At 39.6% G+C, this 26,237-nt stretch overlaps 1 protein-coding gene across 1 annotated transcript in view; it reads right to left on the reverse strand.

Annotated features, from left to right (window-relative positions):
- Positions 1-26,237, reverse strand: part of med27 (mediator complex subunit 27) — a 211,603-nt gene that overhangs the window by 34,823 nt on the left and 150,543 nt on the right. Inside the window, exon 5 of the mRNA XM_033049112.1 lies at positions 5,491-5,598. Coding sequence (XP_032905003.1) covers positions 5,491-5,598 — 108 coding nt within the window. The remainder of the gene's footprint in view (positions 1-5,490; positions 5,599-26,237) is intronic.

Genomic DNA, 26,237 nt, shown 5'->3' on the forward strand with positions numbered 1-26,237 from the left:
TACATATCACCTTGAAAGCAGTAAAGCTCCCCAAAATGACAAAAAGCAAAATACTACAGATGCTGGACAACTGATATAAAACATAACAAGTTAGAAAACACAGCTCAGGAGTTAATGCTTCAGGTTAGTCATCTTTTAGTCCTAGGTTATTGACCTGAGACTCTATGTATTGGTGATCATTTTCCAATGTTCTCTCGGCTCTGGATCAGTTCCTGTGGACTGGAGGGTAGCCAATGTAACTACACTTTTTAAGAAAGGAGGGAGAGAAAACTGGGAATTAGCCTTACATTGGTAGCGGGGAAGTGCTCGAGTCGATTATTAAAGATGTTATAGCAGCGCATTTGGAAAGCAGTGACAGGATTGGTCAAAGTCACATGGATTTATGAAGGGGAAATCATGCTTGACTAATCTTCTGGAATTATTTGAGGTTGTAACAAGTAGAATGGATAAGGGAGAGCCAGTGGATGTGGTGTATCTGGACTTTCAAAAAGCCTTTGACAAGGTCCCACACAAGAGATTAGTGTGCCAAATTAGAGCATATGCTATTGGGGGTAGGGTATTGATATGGATAGACAACTGGTTGGCAGACAGGAAGCAAAGAGTAGGAATTAACTCGTCCTTTTCAGAATGGCAGACAGTGACTAGTGGGGTGCCGCAAGGCTCGGTGCTGGGACTCCAGTTATTTACAATATATATTAACGAATTAGACGAGGGAATTAAATGTAACATCTCTAAGTTTGCGGATGACATAAAGCTGGATGGCAGTGTGAGCTGCGAGGAGGATGCTATGAGGCTGCAGGTGACTTGGATAGGTTGGGTGAGTGGGCGGGTGAGTGGGCAGATGCATGTCAGATGCAGTATAATGGGGATAAATGTGACGCTATCCGCTTGGTGGCGGCAGATTATTATCTGAATGGTGTCAGATTAGGCAAAGGGAAGGTGCAACGAGACCTGGGTATGCTTGTACATCAGTCACTGAAAGTAAGCATGCAGGTTCAGCAGGCAGTGAAAAAAGTTAATGGCATGTTGGCCTTCATTGTGAGAGGATTTTAGCTTAGGAGCAAGGAGGTCCTACTGCAGTTGTACAGGTCTCTGGCGTGACCACACCTGGAGTATTGTGTGCAATTTTGGTCTCCTAATTTGAGGAAGGACATTATTGCTGATGAGGGAGTACAGTATATATTCACCAGGTTAATTCCCGAGATGGCGGGACTGACATATGATGAAAGAATGGGTCGACTGGGCTTGTATTCACTGGAATTTAGAAAGATGAGGGCATCTTATAGAAACATATAAAATTCTTAAAGGATTGGACAGGCTAGATGCAGGAAAAATGTTCCCGATGTTGGGGGAGTCCAGAACCAGGGGTCACAGTTTTAGAAAAAGGGTAGGCCATTTCGGACTGAGATGAGGAAAAACTTTTTCACCCAGAGAGTTGTGAATCTGTGGAATTCTCTGCCACAGAGGCAGTGGAGGCCAATTCACTGGATGTTTTCAAGAGTTAGATTTAGCTCTTTGAGCTAAAGAAATCAACGGATATGGGGGAAAAAGCAGAAATGGGGTACTGATTTTAGATGATCAGCCATGATCATATTGAATGGCTCGAAGGGTCGAATGGCCTACTCCTGCACCTATTTTTCTATCTTCCATGTTCTATGTTTCTGTCTGGTTTTGTCTCCACATATGCTGCGTGATCTGTTGAGACATTTCCTGTTTTATCCCAAGTTGCTTCACAGGGCGGAACGGCAGTAGAATTGCTGCCTTACAACGCCAGAAAACCGGGTTCAATCCTGAAATACGGGTGCTGTCTGTGCGGAGTTTGTAGTTTCTCCCTGTGACCAGCTTGGGTTTTCTCCGGGATCTCCGGTTTCCTCCTACACTCCAAAGACATACAGGTTTGTAGGTTAATTGGCTTGGTATAATTGTAAAATTGTCCCTAGTGTGTGGAGGATAGTGTTAGTGTGTGGGATAGCTGGTCGGCATGGACTTGGAGGGCTGAAGGGCCAGTTTCCGCACTGATTCTCTAAACTAAACTAAGCTAACTAATATCTAAACAAAAAATATTTTCAACACTGTGCCAGTGACAGTATTGCAACAATATTTATTCACTTTGATTGACAATTAAGGAGAAAAACAAGCAGATTGAAGATACTGTAGATCAGGTATAAATTGTGTTAACAGTCATAGATTAGAGCAGCACAGGAAAAAGTTGAAATTTGCTCGACTGAACCGGGTATAATCCTTTTGAGCAAGAGTTCCTCCTGATCATGTAATCCTGTTGCAATGTTCTCACACCTTCAAGCAATAGATCAAAAGGCAACACAATAAATAATGCACTTTCACTTGTACGGTTTTGCTCATTTATGCACCTTCAATCACTGAAACTGCAATTTCAGGCGCTTTCTGCATCTAAATTAAATCGAAGCTATTTTGCTGCAGGTTTTTCTTCCTGGCGAGCCAAGTAACGAAGGTATCTGAAGGTCATCAGAATGATTTCAAAAGGATAGAACAAATCAAACTGTTCCGTGTATCTAATATCAAACAGGGCTCATGTCAGCACTGATTAATGAACCCTATTCACCAAACCCCCTCTAAACATATCCCACTTTGAAGTCAGGAGGATCGGGGATCAGAAATTACCCAGGAGACAGATTTCAGCATCTTTGAACCTTTCCTTTGAAAGGATTCCTCTGACTTTGCCACTTTGGGAGGTGCTTCCTTGCCCATGTAACTGTGTAATTAACAATGTCTTGGCACAAATACAACCCCAGTGATTTGAGCTGAAACTCAAATCATGGCTGCATGCACGTCTTTTGTGGTGTTAAACAGCAATCAGGCAATGCTTCAAGAAAGAAAAAGATATGCTGCAGAACTATGATCATAATCCTTGCCTTTCTCCAAAGAATGTAATTAACAATTTAAATTGAATATTTTGTATACTACCACGTTTTAATTAATTATTATTTCTCGTTATTTACCATATATCAGAAAATGTGATCTATGATCGTTTAAACAATTTAAAAGTCTTTATATACAGGCTGTCCCTGGGTTACAAATGGCCAACTAATGGACACTCCTACATGCGAACAAGCACCATGGTTATTACATTCAAAAGGCTGAACTGTGCACAAACGTTTGTTCCTCCGAATAGCAACATTTGTTTTCTCTCTCCAGTTTAGTCATTGTTCTTTCTTATCAATGAGGTTTTGATGCCGTTCAGTGTGTTTACCATAAAATGAAGACATGTCCCTTACAAGGAGATGGTCCAAACTGTCCTTCAGCTGCTTATATAATCCATCCTTCATAGTGACATGTCCTCAATCCAAATGTCACCACCTTTTCCCTTCTCCCTTCTCCCTTTGAGTATAGAAAAAGAAGTGATAGGGAGAGCTACCTTATTTTTTTAAATATTGTCAATGAAGGCATTGACAATATAATATAATATTATAATATTATATAATAAATTGCTTGTACAATAAATGTGCCAAGATTTAAACGTTAGTATTGAATCAAACCACCTTGAAAATGTACTCAGTTTGGTCAGTAGCACCTGGAACTGTTTGATACAAAGCAGAGAAACATCAGAAAGTCAACTGTGCAAGGCCAATAGTCAATGTTTAAATGGAAGTTGATAATGAAAAGACTTAAAGCATGAGTTGTTCTTTGGTGCCTGGTTCTAGGGACGTAAAATGAGTGACAATGACATGGATGAACAACTACACTATATTTACTTAACTTTTTGCCGTGAGACTTGTGGAAGATATTTAATTTTCAAAAGTGATCCAGAAGGAACAACTTGACGGCAGTTAGGCCCAGAACATGAAAGCTCAAATTTGCAACCAGGCAGTTGGAATCAATGATTTAACTGCCAGAGTTGCAAAGATGCACTCTGGTATGAAAGGATATAGAATGTGTCATATTTAATACATCAAAGAAAGTGAATAAGCTGATATGTCAATGAACAAATAGTCCAGGGATACCCTTCAAACATTCATGTGATCAATAGACTGCAATTGCTTTGTGGTATTGAATAACACAAAGACAAAAAAAGCACAACACAAGGGCATGGAGAACTCACATATTCTCCCAATTTGCAATACTTCAGTGTCAGCACTAGCTTTCAAGCCTACAAAACTGAACCAAACTCTCTAAATCTTTCAAAGGCATCACCTGCTTTACTGCTCTCTCCATGTTTTAAAATGTTTTTGAATATTAACTCCACGCACCAATTGTTGTGAGATGCCACACACCCCTATCTCCCTCAATCTTTTCATAATTTCTCTTCATTTCTTCATTAAAAATAAAATATCTTCACTGAGTTCTGCAATGGGTTCCCCCGCACTTTCTGTTCAACTGGAAATCTTCACTAGAAAACTGCAAAAGCCCCCCCCCCCCCCCCCCCCCCCCCCAAAACAAGTCCTTTTGTCCGGGCATGTGCCTTATGGAGGTGGCAGAAATTACAATGGATGGGAAATATAGGAATTTTCAAGCTGTTCCATGCAGAATTGCTGGGATTTGCTCTCTGGAGACCAGTAGCAAAGCATGAACTATTAAATTTCCCAGCCCAGCTTAAACCTGGTCAAGGTCAAGAACCCCCAGTTTTAGAACATGCCAGCACAGCTCCATGGAAGAACAATTACCAAAATGTACAATGCAATTGATTTAAATTTGTTTTTTGCTCATTAATTTCATGGATTAAAGCATTAAAAAGGAAAGACAACTTTAATATCTTGCAAAATTGGTGAGTACAACATTGCTGTCTGTCAGTTTATTCAAACAAGGTAGTATTGAAACAAGCCACCATTTTTATTGACAGAGGGTGTTCTGGGCACTATGTATTATATTGCAAAAGGCCCGCCTACTGCATAGATTCACAGTGTGGACCAGACATACCTTTCAACAAGTTCACATTGTTGAATCTTCAAATGATGAGGTCTCAGCCGGTGTTTTATCTGTGTGCAGAACCTTTCCATCTATTCCTCAGAAACACCTGCATTATTTTACCTGTCATCAATAGTAGTCCATTGTTGTTCATGAATACGGATCATATATCTTACCCGTTTCAACTTAAGTACCATATTAGTTGCAACGGTGCTCAATGGCTTCTCCATTATGACAAACGATGCCTCTTTCCAGTCTCATTCAGTACTGTGAATTATATTCTGCCTGGCTTTTAGATTATCAACTATCATTATTCCTCATTACAAAAATTGCCTTTAATACCTTTCCAAGTATAACCCCACAGGCTATTTGATGTTTTACCATTATCTTTTCCAGTAAACACATACAATATTAAATATTTTCTCAGCAAGCACAATGAAAGTTGTACCATTGTTGGGAGTGTCATTTCTGCAATCCAAAGACAAAGAATACTTCTGTAAATTTCTCCAGTTTTTAATATTTTGCTCATCTACAGAAGTATATTTATGAATTGTTTGCGATAAATGTTTTTTTAATTGTAAACTAAGTTCATGGCTCAAGTGTCCTTACCTTCCCATCTTCCGTGTAGACGTTTTCATTGTAAGCTTTAACGATCGTCCGATCAATGAAGAGACTCCTCATTACAACAATTGCCTTTAATACTTTTCCAAGTGTAACCTGTACAATTAGAAAACAAAATGGATTATTATGAATTATTTTCAGATGCAGTCACTTGCTGGATAGTGATCACTGTATCTTGACTAAACATTAAGGTATTTACACATACACTGTAATCTTCACATAACATTTATACATAACAATGATCAAAGATGCCTTTACCTCTACTGTAATCTACGCATAAAAAGCATTCTTTTTGGGTGTCAGGGGAACATGTCAATCTGTACATTGGCTAATTAAACCTCAATATTGACCATTGGTGATTATTAAAGGTTATGAGCACATGGTCTATAAATACAGATGAATAAATCAGTAAAAGTGCCATTATAAGTAAGGAAACTCATTAAATGTGCCACCAAAGACCTGGAATTGATCTCTGGAAGCATACAGTTCAAAAGCAATCTCATTATTTTCGTCACGCAGGGCTCTGGTGAGGCCCAGCATGGAGTGCAGTGCATATCCTGCCATTATATACATCATTCGCCAACTTCATTCCTCATAACCTCTTTCTCGCATGTGCTCATCAACTCCATCTTGATTCTCCCACAATCTGCGTACACTGGGGATAATTTAACTTACTGTAAACAGCATCTTTAGAATGGGGGGGGGGGGGGGGGGGGAGGGGATGGTGTTGGAGGTGTTGGAGCAACTGGAGGGAACTTAACGTGTCACAGAAAGAACTATATATTTCACACACACATTCAGAGATCAACCCTAAGTCACTTAGGAGTCAGGAGAAAGCACCATCTTCATTTCCATGGGGGGGGGGGGGGGGGGGGGAGTGGTTGGAAACAAACAGAAAACCGATACACCTAGAGGCTGAGTATGCTGTTGCAATGGGAAGTGCAACAAAAGCATCAGAAAACTGCGTGGGCTGAATGGCCTGTACTGAATAATCCCTGCATTCCAAGCTGTGATTTAAAAGGCCATGCTCTATTTAAGCCTGTGATTATTTTCAGAAACTAAGGAATCAAGACATCCTCAAATCACCAAGATTCCTCTTACTGTTTCTAGGGAAGCAAGGAATTAAGTCCCCTCTGAAATGACCTGGTTAAAACCCACAACTGGCTAGGTGTGAATGGCAAGGGCCTGCATGACCAAAGCTGTAGAATCTGGTGATGGACTTCATATCACCTGCAGTTTGGAAATATTGTGAAGAACAATAGTTTCTACCAGCAGCAGTACAGTAATAAAAAAAAGGCATTATTAGTAATCAGCTACATCAACTGTGGGGAAAACTTCTGGAAAGCTGTCAAACCCGTCTAACATGCACTATATTACACTTAGCTCTGTGTATTAGCTGTGTGAAATACGGCTGCAGGCTATAATGAGCTTTTAATCCCAAAGAACACTTCAGAAAGTTACTCAATACACCAGGTCGCACAGCCAGAGGCTATAATAATTACAGAGTTCTGAGAATCTTTCTACTGCGAGTTAATGCAGCCAATATTCTTACAACTGTTAACAATTAATCAACGTTTTTAATCAGTTATTACTATTACAGAAATAAAATTAGACGTATGGCTGTCAACATCGCGTTTAATTAATTGATGGTGCCTGCTGCAGGTGGAAAGTCACAACATTTACCTTAGATATGTATGCATGCTCTCCTGAGAATGCCAGTACATTAACATGAAAATATTTCAATTCTAAAAACACAATAGAGGGAAAAAAAAATAAAACAGCACAGTTCCAAAAGTGTACAAAATTGCACAGCATCAGACATAATTTTAGGAGTTTTACTTTCCCCAAATGTTCTTGATCCTGGAATATGTTCTTGGCCATTCCTGCTCTTTCTTTGTTAACATGACCACAGAAGAGGCACAGGTGCCAACAAATGAACCATCATGGACTGGTTCATTACTTAACGTAACGCTATGAACATCGTGGTGTGGTTCAATACTTCACAGTAATACTATGAACCATCACGATGTCATTCAATACTTCATCATTCCTCATGGCAATGTGCACTATATATTATCCTTGTAAATAGTTGGAGACACAAGGAACAGCTGGACTCTTGGGCAAAAATCTTCAACCTGAAGAAGGCACCCTACCTGAAACTTCACCTGTCCATTCCCTCCTCAGATGTAGCGTGACCCGCTAAGTTCCTCTAGCATTTTGTATTTTCCTGGAAACGGTTTATTTTTATTTATCTCCTGGCTCCTTCTATAATTTTTAAACACGCTGATCATATCAACCATCGAGCAATCTAAATATCAGAATATACAATCAAGCATATACAATCTACCTCTGGTTTTAATCCCTTCAGATCTGGTATCATTCTGGTGAATCTGATCGGCAATCCCTCCATTATCAAAACATATTTTCTTTGATTTAATGCCAAAAACTACAGGTACTCTATGTAAAATTGGATGCGGGGTTTATGCAAGAATCATTTCCCCACCATAATTTTCCAATCCATTTAATAAATGTTGAACAATCTATTCTTCCTTTGATTACCTTTGGTAACATATACATGTGAGCATCATGCTTTATATGAATCAAAGTCTGCTGTAGTTTCTCAAATTACTAAAGCCGCTCAAAAAGAGGGCAAATTAACAGCCCCGCTGTTGGAACTATAGGAGCCAAAAGTAATTATTTAAAATGAAAGATTCGAATAAGGCAGCTGACCAATTTATCCTTTGCCGCAATGGAAATTAACGGTTAAATTATTGTATGGAAGGCTATAGATCGAACAACCTCTAAACAGAAGTTTTGCCCAAAAGGAAGTGTGGGGTCTGACAAAACTTGACTTAAAAACATTTTCCAGTTTGGATGGGGAAGTAACTTTTGGATGGCGTTTGATGAACCACTATATTCTGTAACACAACGATTTCTGTTATGTGAATCATTAAATTCCTAGCTACTAGATAAAAGACAGTGGGCTTCAAAGATTCACGGAAGACAGACTTCTGAAAAGCTGCGCCACATGATGGTTAAAATGGATACATAAGTGGCGGTTTGACTCTTTGGACAGCTGAGAATAAAATAACCAGAGGGCACTAGTATTTAGCCTTATGTTTGAGAAATGCCATGTTCCTGAGTATCATATTTTATTAAACATCTAGAAACAGTCTACCTATTCTGATAGTTTGTCAACATATAAAACCCTATTGTAGCATTCCATGATGCAGTTAATTCCTTTATCCTGGCATACATTTCTGCTCTGAGACAAGAAACAAATTATGAGCAAATGTTGCAAACTTGTGCACAAAATTCTGCCTACATAATAGTGCATAAGGTGCTATAGACGTTACTGAGCATGAATGGATGAAATATGTAGAATCAAACAGGTCCACCACTAATTTTCCGGCGATAGACACAAAATGCTGGAGTATCTCAGCGGGACAGGCAGCATCTCTGGAGAGGAGGGATGGGTGGCTTTTCGGGTCAAGACCCTTCTTCAGAAGTCTAATATCATATTCATGATTTCATATCAGACTTCTGAAGAAGGGTCTCGACTCGAAACGTCATCCATTCCTCCTCTCCAGAGATGTTGCTTGTTCCGTTGAGTTACTCCAGCATTTTGTGTCTATCTTCGGTTTAAACCAACCTTCTGACACACTAATTTTCTAGCAACTGATGGTCCGGCACCTCCTTTAATCTGGACAAAATTACGAGAGCACATTTGAAATCCCCCGGAAGTCCCCCAGAAATGTGGCTCCTAGGCCGGGTGAGGCCTAGACCTCATCAAGACCTATGCGGCCGGACATCCGATCAGCGGGTCGAATATGCCCCCTATAGCCGGGGCTCTGGAAGTCCGGCCCTGCCAAAGCAGGCAGATTCAATCCAATAGCCGACTTCCGAGGTTGACTTTGCGGGCCGAATCTTGGTGCCCCGTCGGCCTAGGCTGTTCTGGTATCGTTTGACCCCTCAAAGAGCCAACGTCGGACGATGGAGACGACGCGCTCCTGCCCTAGCACATTTTCAGAAAATCCACTTCTGAAAAGACCCTTCTTCGAACTGTTTAGGGATAAGGGAAACGAGAGATATAGACGGTTTTGAGGAGAGATAAAAATCAATGAAATATGCAAAAAAAAGTAACGGATAAAGGAAACAGGCCATTTTAAGCTGTTTGCAGGGTGAAAATTACGACTTGGGTGGGGGAGGGATAGAGAGCGAGAGGGAATGCCAGGGCTACCTGAATTGAGATAAATCAATATTCATACATCTGGGCTGTAAGCTGCCCAAGCAAAATATGAGATGCTGTTCCTCCAATTTGCATTTAGCCTCACTCTGACAATGGAGGAGACCGAGGACAGAAAGGTCTGTGTAGGAATGGGAAGGAGAATTAAAGTGTCCAGCAACCGGGAGATCAGCTTGGTTCATGCAGGCTGAGCGAAGGTGTTCCACGAAACGACCGCTCAGTCTGCGTTTGGTCTCGCCGATGTATAAGAGTCCACATCTTGAACAACGGATACAGTAGATGAGGTTAGAGGAGGTGCAAGTGAACCTCTGCCTAACCTGAAAGGACTGTCAGGGTCCCTGGACAGAGTCGAGGGAGGAGGTATAGCGAAGGGTGTTGCATCTTTTGCGGTTGCAGAGGAAGGTACCTGGGGAAGGGGCTGGTTTGGGTGGGAAGGGACGAGTTAACCAGGGAACGGACTCTACGGAAGGCGGAAAGGGGCTGGAGATGGAAAAATGTGGCTAGTGTTGGGATCCCATTGGAGGTGGCGGAAATTTCTGAGAATTATGTGTTGTATGCGATGGCTGATGGGGTGGGGGGGACTGTTTCTTTTGTGACTAGGAGGAGGGGAGCAAGGGCAGAGCTGCGGGGTACCAAGGAGACACGAGTGAGGACCTCATCTATGATCGGAGAGGGGATCCCCCGTTCCCTAAAGAATGAGGACATCTCGGATATTCTAGTATGGAACATCTTATCTTGGGCGCAGATGCGGCGTAGACGAAGGAATTGGGAGTAGAGGATAGAGTCTTTACAGGAAGCAGGGTGGGTGGAAGTGTAGTCGAGATAGTTGTGGGAGTCAGTGGGTTTGTAATAGACATCAGTCAAAAGTCTATTTCCTGTGATGGAGATGTGAGATCAAGAAAGGGAAGGGAGGTGTCGGAGATGGTCCAAGTAAATTTGAGTGCAGAATGAAAATTGGTGTTGAAGTTGATGAAGTCCACGAGTTCTGCATGCGTGCAGGAGCTAGCGCCGATGCAGTCATCAATGTAACGGAGATAGAGTTCGGGGATAAGGCCAGTGTACGCCTGGAACAGGGATTGTTCAACGTACCCTACAATGAGGCAGGCATAGCTGGGGCCCATGCGGCTGCTCATCGCTACGCCTTGGACTTGGAGGAAGGGGAGGAGTGAAATGAGAACTTGTTGAAAATGAGGACCAGCTCCGTTAGGCGGAAAAGAGTGTTAGTAGAGGGAAATTGGACGGTGCTGGGGTCAAGGAAGAAGCGGAGGGCTTTAAGGCCTTCCTGGTGGGGAATGGAGGTGTAGAGTGACTGAACGTTCATAGTAAAGATGGGTGCGGGCACGGAAAGCGGAAGTCATTCAATAGACGAATGGCTTGTGAGGTATCTTGGACATAGGTTGGGAGAGATTGGACCAGGAGGGATAGGATGGATTACCTGCGCTCAGTCTACATCAGCCATTTTGGGCTTCTCATTGCATGGCTCGTCAACTCCCTTTCCCATGCCTACACTGACATGCCTGTACTCAACTCTCTCCATTGTCATGCTGCAACCAAAGCAAAAACTGAAGAACAGCCCCTCATATTTCCCTTGGGTAGTCTACAGCTCAATGGTTTGAACATCTACTTTTCTAATTTCAAGTAACCGTGCTCATTTCCCATCTACACAAGGTCTCTTGGCTATTTCTGAGAACTACATTATGCACTCTGTACCCTTTGTTCTATCTATTGTGGTTGAGTTTGCCTTGATTGTATTGATGTAAGGTATTCCGGAGGAGGCGCTGTCCTGAACGGCTGCCTGTCCTGCAGCTGTCCGTTTTTTCCCCTTCTTTTTTTATTATTTTTAGTTCGTTAAGTGTACAGTCAGGGGGTCTAAATCTTTTATGTGTGGGGGGTGGTGGGGGGGAAGGGGGAAACTGCTTTCTAAGTCCCTACCTGGTCGGAGGGGTTGCCTTCCTCCGAGCAGCGTCTTCGACCTGTCCTCGCGGCCTACCAGCGGGTCCTGGAGCGACGTTTCCCTGAGGGGACCTGGCCAGAACATCGGCGTTGGCGGCGGCGCAGAACGTCGGCGTTGGCGGCGCAGAACATCGGCTTTGGCGGCAGTGCAGCGCTGGAGCGCTATTGCGGAGCGGGCGATGCCTTTCCTGGGTCGCCGCGCTGGGACTCCAGTATGCTTGGTACCGCCGAGGAAAAACATCGTGGAGCCGCGGTTCTGCGGAGCGGCCAGCTGCGACGTTGAACTTACATCTCGCCGAGATCACCAGTGTGCGGAGCTCCGTCTGGCGTGGTCTGTTGGCTTGGAAGCCGCAGGCTCCGGTGGGAAGGCGGCCGTTCCTGGCACCACAAGCTGCTGGGGGTTCTCCCGACGCCGGAGTACCATCACCCGGCGAGAACATCGGGCGCCGTGGCGGCGACTGTGGAGGCCTCAATAGGCCCGACTATGGGTGGACAAGAGGATGGGGACTGGACTTTGTGCCTTCCCCCACAGTGGGAATCACTGTGGGGGGATGTTTTGGTGTTGAATTTCTTTATGAATACTGTGTTGTATTTTTATTAGTGTGCTGCAAGGACATCAGAATTTCCCCTGAATAAGGGGATTAATAAAGTATTTATCTATCTATCTATCTATCTATCTATCTATCTATCTATCTATCTATCTATCTATCTATCTATCTATCTATCTATCTATCTATCTATCTATCTATCTATCTATCTATCTATCTATCTATCTATCTATCTATCTATCTATCTATCTATCTATCTATCTATCTATCTATCTATCTATCTATCTATCTATCTATCTATCTATCTATCTATCTATCTATCTATCTATCTATGGTACACAAAATTGCTGGAGGAACTCAGCGGGTGCAGCAGCATCTATGGAGCGAAGGAAATAGGCGACGTTTCGGGCCGAAACCCTTCTTCAGACGTTTCGGCCCGAAACGTCGCCTATTTCCTTCGCTCCATAGATGCTGCTGCACCCGCTGAGTTCCTCCAGCAATTTTGTGTACCTTCGATATTCCAGCATCTGCAGTTCCCTTTTGAACACTATCTATCTATCTATCTATCTATCTATTTGGAAGGCATGCAAACAAAGCTTTTCACTGTGCCTCGGCACATGTGACAATAATAAACCTAAACCTACTCTGTCAACCCCAACGTAGGGTCTCAATTTGAAATATTGACCATCCCTGTGCCTCTACAGATGCTGCTTGACCTGCTGAATTCCTCCAGCAAGGTAGACACACAAAGCTGGAGTAACTCAGCGGGACAGGGAGCATCTCTGGAGAGAAGGAATGGGTGACGTTTCGGATTGCGAACCTTCTCGACCCGAAACGTCGCCCATTCCTTCTCTCCAGAGATGTTGCCTGTCCCGCTGAGTTACTCCAGCTTTTTGTGTCTACCTTCGATCTAAACCAGCATCTGCAGTTCTTTCCTCCAGCAGTTTGTTTTCTACTCCGGATCTCAGGAAATGCACTCACTTGTGTCCCAATGCACACTCTCCATTCCCTGTTGGCAGCCGACCTTCTATTCATGCCAATATGTTGGCTCTTAGATCATGAGCTTCTTTTGCATCATAACCTTTGATGTGGTACCGTATCAAAAGCTTCTGTGTATTAAGTATGGTACATCCATCACTTCCCTTTATATGTAGCACATGTTGCTTCTTCAAAGCACTGCAATAACTTATAAAACATGATTTCCCTCTCACCAAACCATGCTGACTTTTCCTGATCGCCTTGGATTTGCCAGCAGTCCTGCCATGCATCGTCAATAATAGCTTGTAACATTTTCCCTGTGAGTTATTCAGCTAACTGGCCTGTAATTTATTGCTTTCTATCTGTTTGTAAATAGAGGTTACATTTCCTATGTTCCAGTTAAATGAAACCGTTCCTGAATGCAGGTAATTTTGGAAAATTAAAACCAGTGTATCAAACATCTCAATGTCAATTTCTTTTGAGACACTAGAATGGACTCTTCAGGATCTAAAGCCTTGGTCACAGCTCCAATAATTTACCCAGTCCCACTGTCCTGGTGAATGTAATTTTCTAGAGTTCCTACATCCCTTCCAATTAACAACTACTTTTGGGATGTTACTTCTATAATTTATTGTAAGGGCCGATGTTTAATTCATCTGCCATCTTATTTTCAATATTATGTCCCAGACATTCTCTCCATGACAAGTTAAATGAGATTTAAAAAACATAGTTTGTTTTTTAATGCCAGATATTTATACTTCTAATCATGTTTAAAGATGCAAATGCCAAATGTCACAGCTCCCTAATTTTTCGGTTCTCCTCTCACTGCCATTTTGCTCCCTTCTTGTTCCTTCATTGTCCAATTTCCAGTGCTCCTTTCTACCTCGCCACAGGCTGTGAGAACAATATCTATGTTTTACAGTATCAGATCACAAAACCTGACCTAAGGCATGCAGTGACTGACCTACTTATATTGGTAGGTACACAAAATTGCTGGGGAAACTCAGCGGGTGCAGCAGCATCTATGGAGCGAAGGAAATAGGCGACGTTTCGGGCCGAAACCCGGCCCGAAACGTCGCCTATTTCCTTCGCTCCATAGATGCTGCTGCACCCGCTGAGTTTCCCCAGCAATTTTGTGTACCTTCGATATTCCAGCATCTGCAGTTCCATTTTGAATACTTATATTGGTAGTTTACCTATCTAGGTTTAGGTTTATTATTGCCACATTGTTTTGCATGCTATCCAAAAAGACAGAGCAAAACAGGCAAGAATAAAGTCAGACAAAAATATTCCTTTTGTTTTTAAAGGAAAATTAGGTTTGCACTTTATTTCTTTTGGAGTCACTCATGTTGACATGCTGACTACGTGTCTATATGAAACATGTATCATAGTTCATTTAAGCTCCACATGAGTAAAAGAAAATATATTGAAAAACATTATTATTGGCAAAAAGACTGGCTCAGTCTTTTTTCAAGGGAAAAGAGGGAATGCCTGGCTCAATGCCTGAGGAACCTCAGCAGCAATTAAGCAGCAGCAGTTATTAATGGAACCAACAGGTGAAATTAAGAATCAGTGACCTGGGACTTTCCAATGGTGACCACAGAAAACAAAATTAATTAGAACATAAAACAGATTTTCCTTTTGTCCCTGTTGATCAGAATAATTAACCACATTGGGCCTCATGGGGAAAATAAATCCTTCATGGAGTCATCCAGAATGCAGAGTAGATTCACATCACTATTACTATATAGAATGGTTAAAATGAATTTTTATATTATTTATAGATATGCATAGAAAGGGCAACAGTAATGGGCATTGTGTCACCTTTAATCAAAGATACTAGAGGATACTAGATATGATCTTTGCCTTTAATAACTATTATAATTGCTGTACATAGTTTACATAATCAGTAAAACATTAAAAAGGTTCATTAAAACACATCTAATTCTCATCAATCTGAAGAAAGGTCCCGACCCAAAACACTGTTTGTCCATTCCCTCCACAGACACTCCCTGACCCACTGTACACTTTTTTTCCTCTGACACTTTGTGTTTTGGTTCAAGATTCCTGTATCTGAAGTTCCTTGTGACTCCAGGTTAATTCTCAAGCCTGGTGTTGGGGTCTATTTGATCCAAAGATCATTTGAAATCCAGTGACACAGTGTTATGACTGATACGGTTGCTTTTGTCACTCAACTGATATCAGTTACATTGAGAACATATTAAGCTCAGAACTGACTTCATTTTGAATGGCTAAAAACATCAAAGTTTCCTATGGAAATGGCTGCAGCCAGGAAGATTAGTCCCAATAAAGAAGAATCGATTCAAAGAGTTAAAACATACTCCGTCAATAGTTTAATAAGTAACAGCACTTATAATAATTTTGCAAAGGCATTAATGATCTGAAATGATCTTGAATGACCAATCCATTGAGCTCAATGTTCTATCAAAAACAAAGTACATTGAGAAAGATCTCAATAATTTCAGACTGAAGGTTAAGAGCAGTCATCAGGGAATATACTATTACAAGCAGCTATGGATGAATATCATTTGTTTCACCAGCCTATTGCATATTACACTACGTGAACTCCATATCTTCACTTCAAACCAAATGAATATTGTAGTGAATAAACGGCATAATTTCTTCATGTCCAGGTACTGTGACATCAAATAGCAACTATAAAGGCCCTGTTCCACTTTCCCGAGTTACTCACGAATTCTCCCGAGTTTTCTCCTTGATTCAAACTCGGAGAATTACAGTAATAGCCAGCCGTAGGTACTCAGGGCTATTTCTTTTACTCGTGGACATTTTTCAACATGCTGAAAAAACGCCCCGACTTACCTGATGCCCCGAGTACCTACGGCTGGCATTACGAGCCGCTACAAAATATCTACGGACACCTACGGCCTCCTACGGACCCACTACGGACATTCTCCGAGTTTGAAGCAAGGGGAAAACTCGAGAGAATTTGTGAGTAACTTGGGAAAGTGGGACAGGGGCTTAACACCACTTTCATAACTTGACAAAAACAAGCCAAACATTTGCTAAGGACGCAAATTCCATTATGCAGGGTTTGATGCAGGAGCGCGACCCGAACCGTCAACAATTTATTTCCCTCTACAGATGTTACTCGACACGCTGGGATCCTCCAGCAGATTGCTTTTGCCCCAAATTCCAGCACTGCAGTTTCTTGTGGGTCCAAAATCCATTTTAACACGATTTATTTTAAAACTGTATAACACAAAGTCTCCATCTTAGTTGGAGCATAATCTGACTAAAATTGCAGCAAGCGTAACAAGATGCCTAAATGGAAACAGGAAATTCTGAAAACACTGAGGTCTGACAAAGCATCTTCCACCTGAACTGTTAACAGTCCGATTTTGAGTGTTTCTAGCACTCTGTTTTTGTCACAGATTTCATGCATCTGCAGTTTTTTGATTTTCAAAGTGCCCAAGTTATTGATCTGAGAAAAGGTAAAAACGTGATGCCAGTTGAAGGCCAAAGGAAGTGGAAGCAAATGGAATGGATCATGGAGGGTAGCATGGCTGGAAAAGGTTCCAGGCAAGATCAATTGACAATTTAGGGCCTCAATGAGAATAGTGGAACAGAAGTATCATAGATGTTACTGTAGCTAGAACACGGGTGCAGAGTGTCATCAACTAGACTAATTAAATGTTGGCTATATCAGGACAATGGTGAACACAGAGGCATGAAATGTTTTGGTTACACAGCTTTGTTCAGACTTCATTGGGATTTAAGGAAAGATTCATTGGTTTGTAGGGGAGGCAAGTTAGGATTGTCTTGTCTTTGAAAGAGTGCAATAACCATAGCGCACTCTTTTGTTTTTTGTATAAAAATCCAAAAATTCTGGAACGAAATATTTGAAATCTTCACAAAATTATTTAAAATAAAACTTGTACCAAAAGCAGAATGGATCATTTTTGGAACATCGGAAGGTAACCCCGAATTAAACGTGTTTCAAAAGAACTTACTTAATTACGGGCTAATAATGGGAAAAAAGCTTATACTCAAATTTTGGAAAAATGCTCCAATACCAACAATAAAAATGTGGATTTCAAACATGTTCGAAACACTACACTTGGAAGAGATGAGACTCCTCCTAGCAGGCAAAGCAGACCACTTCCAAAAGACGTGGTCTGCATTTATGGAACTATTGCAAGCATAAGGTGCAATAGTAATTTAAAATATAAATGGTACCAGGATCTGGTAACGGGGGGTATAAAATATATATATTTTTTAAACACGGTTGGTATATCCTTTTTTGCGAGTTTTGTGTTACAATAGAGCGATTGTTTTTCCTTTTTTCTTTCTTTTCTTTCTAGGGTCTTATTTCCTTTCTTTACTTCCTTCTCTAACTTCTTCCCTAAGGGGCTTTCTTTTCCCAACACTTTCCTGCACCTTCACGATTCTTGCTCACTTTCCTTACTTCTTTTATTTCTATCTTTTTTAAAGCTCAAAAAACGAAGTGGTACAACAAATGTAATAAGATATATCTGATGTGTATTATTGTAATTTACTGTACTTCTAATAAAAATTAAATTAAAAAAAAAAGAAGAAAAAAAAAGAAAGAGTGCAATAAGTACTTTGCACCTTTAATTCTGTAAAGATGATAATTATAAGGGACTTGCATCTACCGGGTACAGGACAAAGGCTGAACTTACTAAATAGCCTGGACAAGAAGAGCAGGAGTCACCTAGTTGGGGTACAACTGAACTCCTGGTCTTTGCATGGAAATAAAACAATACAATTTACTAGCTTCTGTTACAAGAAACTGTTGTGAACTTGGCTTCAATCCACAAGATTTTAGGTCTGATACGTGAGGAATGTTTGGAGGTGCTAGGGAATTCTACTGCCACATGTGCATGTTTTAGTGTGAATGACCTGTCATGCTGCAATTTCTAAACTAAGCCCCTGCTGTCTTTCTAATGCCAATTCTTCTAAGTTTTCTATCAAGACATGACTCTAAGTAGAATTGGGCAGCCTAGAATAAAAAATCTTGAGAACTGGTAAAGCCTGCTACTTGGACAATGAAGCAGGCTGGTTCCAATTATTCTTCAAATTGCCTATTACAGCAAGTCTATATACAATAATCAAAACACACACAGAAAATACTTTCAGCATGGACTGAGGAATGATACTTCAAAGTAACTTTACTCCGCAAAGCAAGGTAAAATTGAAACACAAATGATTTTTTTTTGTTTCAATGCAATTGAGACTTTTCTAAAAGAAATGTATTCACTCTTGGTTCCATATGGGGTTTTCATGCCGCTAAACCTCTGAGTTGTCTTGAGTTTTGCTACATTATCCTATTAGTCTTTCTGTTCATACATTCATTTTATCATAGTCATTGACAGTTAATGAAACAAGTTGTTCCATTGTAACTAGCAGACACAGCACCAGTCCTGATAGAAGCACAAACATCATACAAGGAGACTGCCATTCTTACTTATATACTCTCCTTAGCAGATACTGCAGCAAGGAAAAATAAGTATTAAGGCACCATTTATAATTATACAGGATCAAGATTCTACAAACTCCATTGTTTTCGATGTTGTGAAAATTTACATGGAACCAGAATCTCAAAGCATAATTTTCTAGTGTATTTTCTAGTGTATGAAAACCACCTATCTAGTTAGCTGTCTTAGTATATGCAAAATAACACACAAAAAAAAATCAGGGAATGATTATTGTCAATGTCTTTTGGGAAACAGCAGAAAAGGAGAGACAGCAGGGCACTATGTTGAAACAGAACATAGAAGTCAGGCAACAGCTGCAGTCTTTAGTGTGGGCGAGGCCTTGCCCTTAATAGGCCTGATTCATTATAGGTTTGCAGATGGATGAGTTGAGCACAGAAGTGTGATTAATGTATGTCCAATTTATCAATAAATGTTGACTGGATCACAGGTGTACAAACTCCCGGCAAAATAATATTTAAATCGCCAACTGTGATTGCCAGTCCGTTTTCAGTTAGACAGGGCATGTTAAAAAAGTCTGGCATGAGGATCCATCAGCAACGGAGATAGACACCAAAACCTGGAGTGACTCAGCGAGTCAGGCAGCATCTCTGGAAAAAAGGAATAGGTGACGTTTCGGGTCAAGGCCTGTCTTCAGACTGAGAGTCAAGGGAAAGGGACACGAGAGATATAGATGGTGATATAGAGATATAGAAGAAATGAATGAAAGATATGCAAAAAAGTAACGATGATCAAGGAAACATGGAGCCCACAATGGTCCATTGTTGGTTGTGGGATAGGTGATAACGGAGAAGCAATGGAGGCTCAGCCTGAACCATTTCACTCATCTCTCAACATAACACATCATCTGGTCAGATCTGTTCCACAGCAGACAGAGGCTCTCCAGGTTTCACATTGTTACAACATGCTGCCGTTTCCTGCGATTTAACAACTAAATCAAGGGTTCAAAGGTGCCTTTTCTGAAGGTGCATCCACACCTTGGGTTTCGATCAGAGAATCCACAATGCATCTTCTTTGATTGTTTTTAAAAAACACAGGAAAATAGCAGGAGTAGGTCGTTCCATCCTGTGACCCTACTCCTTCATACAATCTGATCATCAGTTTCAGTACCATATTCCCACTCCCTCGTCTTACTCCCTAATGCTTATTGTGTCAAGAAAATCCATCCATCTCCTTCTAAGTAGATTCAGTAACTTGAACCCGACAGTCTTCTGTGGTAGAGAATTTCACAAATTTGCCACTCACCGAGTGTAGAAATTTACCACCATCTCAGTCCTGAATATCTGACCTGGTTTCCAGACACTGTGACCACGGATCCCTGACTTCTCCCCGTCCCTCCCTTTATCCAGCTTGCCGAGCCCTGTCAAAATTGTATATTTCTCAATGATGTGATATATTTGTCCAATTCCATTACAATCAGTGGCATGTTCAAATTCAACAATACCTTCTGTGTTTTTAAATCTGTTGCTTGAGATACAAATAAAAAAGAATCAATTCCCTCAGAGACCCTAAATATAGTTCTGCCATTTTTGTTCACCTGGTCATCTGCATATAGGATTGCTTCTACTCCTGCATTCCAATGGACCCTAATTCGAATTAGATTTCTTTCTTGCCATTATTATAAATTCCAAGATGTTTTATATTGCATTTTATATTTCATTTATTGATAATATCGTTTCTTTGCTCGTTCTTCTGGCCCACAAATGGTCTGCACAGAATTTGACAGGACCTATCACAATCTGTCACATCAACAGAAGACAGAAGGATCTGCAGAAGCACTAATCTAAATCCTGCAATAATTACAGATCAGTCTGCAATTTTAATGATTTTCTCCTGATTTAATTTCAAAAAAATTTTAAAGCAGTTTTACTTTCCTCAGTTGTTCTTTCTGTTTCTAAAGTTGTTTCAACAAATATAGTTTCCAAATTCAAAATTAGCCAAGAATTAATTATCTCCCTAGTTTTATTATAAACACATTCCTTATTGAAGCAAAAGAGCTAAGAATTAATGCCTTCCTATTTCCTGACTCATGAGATTGAAAGAGGATTCACGTAGGAAATGCAGAGGAGAATAATTACTTAGGATTCAATGTTAATTCTGGATACTTCTGATGATTCGGGATACTTCTCGACGATGCTTTCATGTACAATATATACACATAACTCGATTTATATATTTTTTATTCAGTGACAGGATGTAGACCTTCTCCTGGGCCCAGCACATTGATGCACTCACCAAGAAAGCGAAAAAATGCCTCTACTTTCTTCAAAGATAGAGGAAATTCTTTATGTTGGTAGAGAGCACGGGTCGGTAACTCACACACAGAGGAAGGAAAGGGACAGCAGAGAATGGTAGACATGGCCCTTTGCAGCATAGGTACTAACCTCTCAACCACTGAAGGGATCTACAGGTGGGGATGCCTCAAAAAGACAGCTAATAGGATCAAAGACCCATACCACCCTGGCCATGCTCTTATCTGGCACTACCAGCGGGAAGAAGGTGACCACCAGGTTCAAGAACGACTTCTTCCCTGCAACCATCAGGCACTTGAACATTACACAACATTAACCACAACCTTATCTCAGCAACTATGATCTTCGCAAGGCTTTGTTTTGGTTGTACTACTTCAGTTTTGCACTATCTTGGTCTGGTTATCTGGTATTACTGATTATTAATTTACGGAATACTAATTATTGTATATTTATTTGCGTTATATTTTGGTTATGAGCCTGTAGAGCTGCAAGAAGTCAGAATTTCATTGCTCTGTTGTCAGAACATATGACAATTAAAAACTCTTTGACTCTTGACTTATCCATGGACTATGGAGGTAGTTCAGTGTGAAATAACCCTGAAAACATATCAAGCATGTCAAATTTCCTTTCCTGAAGGACATTGCTGAACTAGAGATTTTACAGTAATTGGAAAGTTTAATAGCTGATTTTACTATGACTAGATTTCTACTTAATTCTTTTTTTTTTAAATTTTTTTTTTATTTATTAGAAGTAGACATATTATAAAATGTAGTTACATATTATAGTAAAAACACTTTTCATATACATCAGTCATACATTATTAAAATTTTCCATTATCAATTACTTCTGCTTCTAGTGTTTTTATTTTTTATAGAAAGAGGGAAAAAGAGAGGGTAGAAAGTTACAAATAAAAAAGAAAGCAAAAAAAAACACAACAGAAAAACAAGGGAGGTGGAATGGGTTACCTGTAATACATCAATGGAGGTAGGTTCGTAGGTTATAAAGTATAGCTTTTCATCTATTCCTGAGTTCAAGTTTCAGTTGGGTCCTCGTGCTGTGCCAATCTATCCCTTCAGATAGTTAATGAATGGAGCCCAAATTTTATGGAAAAGATCTTGTTTGTCCATTAAGACAAGTCTAATTCTTTCTAAGTATAGGGTCTCCGACATTTCCGTAATCCACATTTTAATTGTGGGGGTTGTAGGGCCTTTCCAAAATTTTAATATTAATTTTTTTCCGGTTATTATACTGTAGTTGAGGAAATTTCTTTGGTTTGTTGTGAGTGTTAAGCTTTGTTCTGATATTCCAAGTATTATTAATTTTGTGTCTGGGTCCAGTTTTGTATTAATAGCTTCTGAAGTTATTTCAAAAATATCAGTCCAGAAATGTTTAAGTTTTATACAGTTTGCAAACGTATGTGTTAAATTAGCCTCTAAATGTAGACATTTATCACAAATAGGAGAGATTTGTGGGAAGATTCTATTTAGTTTTATTTTAGAGAAGTGTAGTCTATGTAAGACCTTGAATTGTATTAAAGTATGTCTGGCATTTAATGAACATTGATGTATTTGTTGTAAACTTTCGTCCCACATATCTTTCGTGATAGGATGACCTATTTCATTTTCCCATTTGTATCTATATGGTTCGGTCGGTGGTACCTCGTTGTTTAGTAGGGTGTTATAAATATAAGCTATTAGTTTTTCAGTATTAGGATGCTTGTTCAGACATTCATCAAGAATTTCTGATTCCCTATTCCTGTAGACTTGTGTATTAGATTTAACATAATCTCTAATTTGTAGATATCTGAAGAAATTATTTGAGTGCAGTCCATAATTCTGTTGTAACTCTTGAAATGAAAGAAAAGTACCTTTCCCATAAAGATGTCCTATATTTTTGATTCCATAATTTTTCCATTGTGTGAAACCTTTGTCCATAAAGGATGATTTGAATAAAGGATTATTTACAATGGGAAGGCAGAGTGGTATATTATTCAATTTTAAATCTTTTTTTATTTGTTTCCAAATTCGTATTCCACTATGTATTATGGGATTTTCTTTATAGGTTTTTTTGTGCAGTTTTGTGGGGGCAAATATGATCGGTCCAATTTCAAAAGGTAGACAGTCTTCCTTTTCCATCATTAGCCAATCTGGTTGTTGATCCATTTCTTCCAGCCAGAAATTCATGTTTTTAATATGGACTGCCCAAAAATAAAATAAGAAATTTGGCAAAGCCAGACCTCCATTTATCTTTGATTTACATAAATGTTTTTTACTTATTCTATGATTCTTATAATCCCAGACAAAACTTGTAACAATGGAATCGACTTTTTTGAAAAAAGTTTTTGGGATATATATCGGAATTAATTGAAGTAGGTACAGCAGTTGCGGTAAAAAAATCATTTTTATAGCATTAATTCTCCCAAGCATAGAAATGGGGAGTGTTTTCCAGTATTGAAGATTCTTATGTAGTTTATTCAGTAAGGGTGGGAAATTTAGTTTAAATAAAGAGGTATATGTCTTAGTTACATAGATTCCTAAGTATTTAAATTTATCTTTAACTATTTTAAAAGGGGATTGTTGTATTGTATGTAAATTGAATTTTGTTATTGGCATGATTTCGCTTTTATTCCAATTGATTCTATATCCCGAAAACTGACCAAATTGAGTTATTAGATTTAATAGGTTTGGAATACTAGTTTCTAATTTTGTAATATATATTAGTATATCATCTGCATATAAGGAGATTTTATTCCTTGTGTCTCTAGTATTGTATCCAAATATTCCTGGATGGTTTCTAACGCTTTCTGCTAGGGGTTCGATTGCAAGAGCAAATAATAGTGGGGATAGTGAGCATCCTTGTCTACAGCCTCTAGAGAGATTAAATTTAGTTGATAACATTTTGTTTGTTAATATTCTAGCTGTTGGATTAGAATATAACAATTTAACCCATGTACAGTACTTCTCTCCTAGTTGAAAATTTTCCATCACCGAAAATAAATATGGCCATTCTACCTGGTCAAATGCTTTTTCAGCATCTAACGAGATAATTGCTAGCTCTGCGTTAGGGATTCTATTGGAGTATATAATATTAAATAATCTTCTCAGATTATAAAATGAATACCGTTTGGGGATAAACCCTGTTTGGTCGGGATGTATTAATTTGCTGATCACTAAGCTCAATCTATTAGATAGAATCTTAGTTAATATTTTCTGATCAGTATTTAAGAGGGCTATAGCTCTGTATGAACCTGGGTCTTCAAGATCCTTGTCCGTTTTTGGTATAAGTATGATTGTAGATTCATTTAGAGTTTCTGGGAGTTTCTGTTGAGTATAAGCGTATTTGTACATTGTCTGTAGGCGAGGGGAAAGCAAATCATAATTTTTTTAATAAAATTCCGAATTTAGACCATCGGGTCCTGCAGACTTTCCGTTTCCATCCAATTTGCGAAGTTGACGCGCTAATAGTTTTTGTGGTTTGTCACCAAATTCAAAATTTAATTGTTTTGTATGTTGATAAAGTTTTATAACTTGGTCTGAATAAATCTTGTTTAATTTATATTTCAATACTGCAATTTTATTGTGTTTTATCGTGGATGGTGCTGCTGCATTTTCTGTGTCTAATTGCTTTATTTCCATTTCCAGTTTCTGTTGTTTGGCCCTATTCTCTTTATTAAAAAATGATTGGGAAGAAATTAGTGCTCCTCGTACAAATGCTTTAAATGTTTCCCAAAGAAGGGAGGCAGAGATTTCAGGGCTATCGTTAGCCTCAAAAAACATTTTAATCTGTTTTACTAGGTATTCATTACATGACTTATCTTTTAAGATTTGGGGATTAAATCTCCATTGTGACTGTGTCTCTGCCATTCCGTTTACTTTGATCATAAATGTTAATGGAGCGTGGTCTGAGATTATGATGTTATGATATTGTGAGTTATAGGTAAATGGGATAAGTTTTGAATCTACTAAAAAATAGTCTATCCTTGAGTAAGTTTTATGTACTGGTGAGTAATGATTTCTACTTAATTCTATTATTTATTCATTGTTTAAATTTAATTCCTGAGTTGTCATGATTGTAACTGAATTTGTGTCTCTGGAACACTTTTGCTAGTCCTGTAAGTTACCATATGTGCTATCATATCATGTGCAGGAAGGAACTGTAGATGCTGGTTTACACCAAAGATAGACACAAAAATGCTGGAGTAACTCAGCGGGAAAGGCAGCACTCTGGAGGGAAAGAATGGGTGATGTTTTGCATCAAGACCCGAGGTCTGAAGGAGGGTCTTGACCCGAAACGTCACCCGTTCCTTCCCTCCAGAGATGCTGCCTGTCCCATTGAGTTACTCCACCATTTTGTTGCATCATATCATGTTTTCTTCCATAGTCTATAGACATTAAGGTTAGTTACAACATGCCTCAATTCTATTATGTAGAAAAACAGACACTGAAACTATGGCGCTCCTGATCATTATTATCGGGCTATCAAAAGTGTTGTAATCAGTATGTTTCATTCATTTTAAGTGGGCAGCCATAGAAAAGTTAAAGAAAAAAAATCTGCCAATAAAACCAGCTAAAGTAGTATAAATGATTTGTGCAATTTAACTTCACTTACAGTAACCTATTGCTAAGGGCAATGAGCCATTTGAATGTGCTGACTAATTAGCCTTGACAACAGCAAGTAAAAAGGAGGGCAATTGATTAACTTTATGCATGGTGTGATCTGCATGAGTTGTTTTAAGAAATTCCCATTTAGGCAGACCAATCCTTAAAGTCCTGTGCATTCATAAAGAGGAACTTGCACACCAAGAAAATGAGACGTGAAAAATTATTAAATGTTTTGTCATTTCACAGCCATTATGCATCTCAGATGATACTATTGCGTAGTTCCAGCTACTTTGACCTACAAGCCTGACACACATTGGCAGAATTATCACTGGGACATAGAAATAGGCATAAAAGGTAAATATATTGCTACATTCTTGTATTGTAATTGCATTGTATTGATTTGTAATTAATTTATTAGCCAAGTATGTAAAAACATCCAAGGAATTTGATTTGCCATACAGTCATACCAAAAAAGCAACAAGACACACGGCGACTTAAAAATTAACATAAACATCTACCCCAGCACTGTGATGGAAGGCATCTACTTCCCTCCTTTTTTCCTGCGGTCGGGGCAGTCGAACCAACCGCAGTCGAGGCGATCGAAGCTCCCCCGATCGGGGCGGTCGAAGCTCCTGCGGTTGGAGCTCCCGAAGTCGGTCCGT

The sequence above is a fragment of the Amblyraja radiata genome, chromosome 32, assembly GCF_010909765.2.
Source record: "Amblyraja radiata isolate CabotCenter1 chromosome 32, sAmbRad1.1.pri, whole genome shotgun sequence".
NCBI lineage: Eukaryota > Metazoa > Chordata > Chondrichthyes > Rajiformes > Rajidae > Amblyraja > Amblyraja radiata.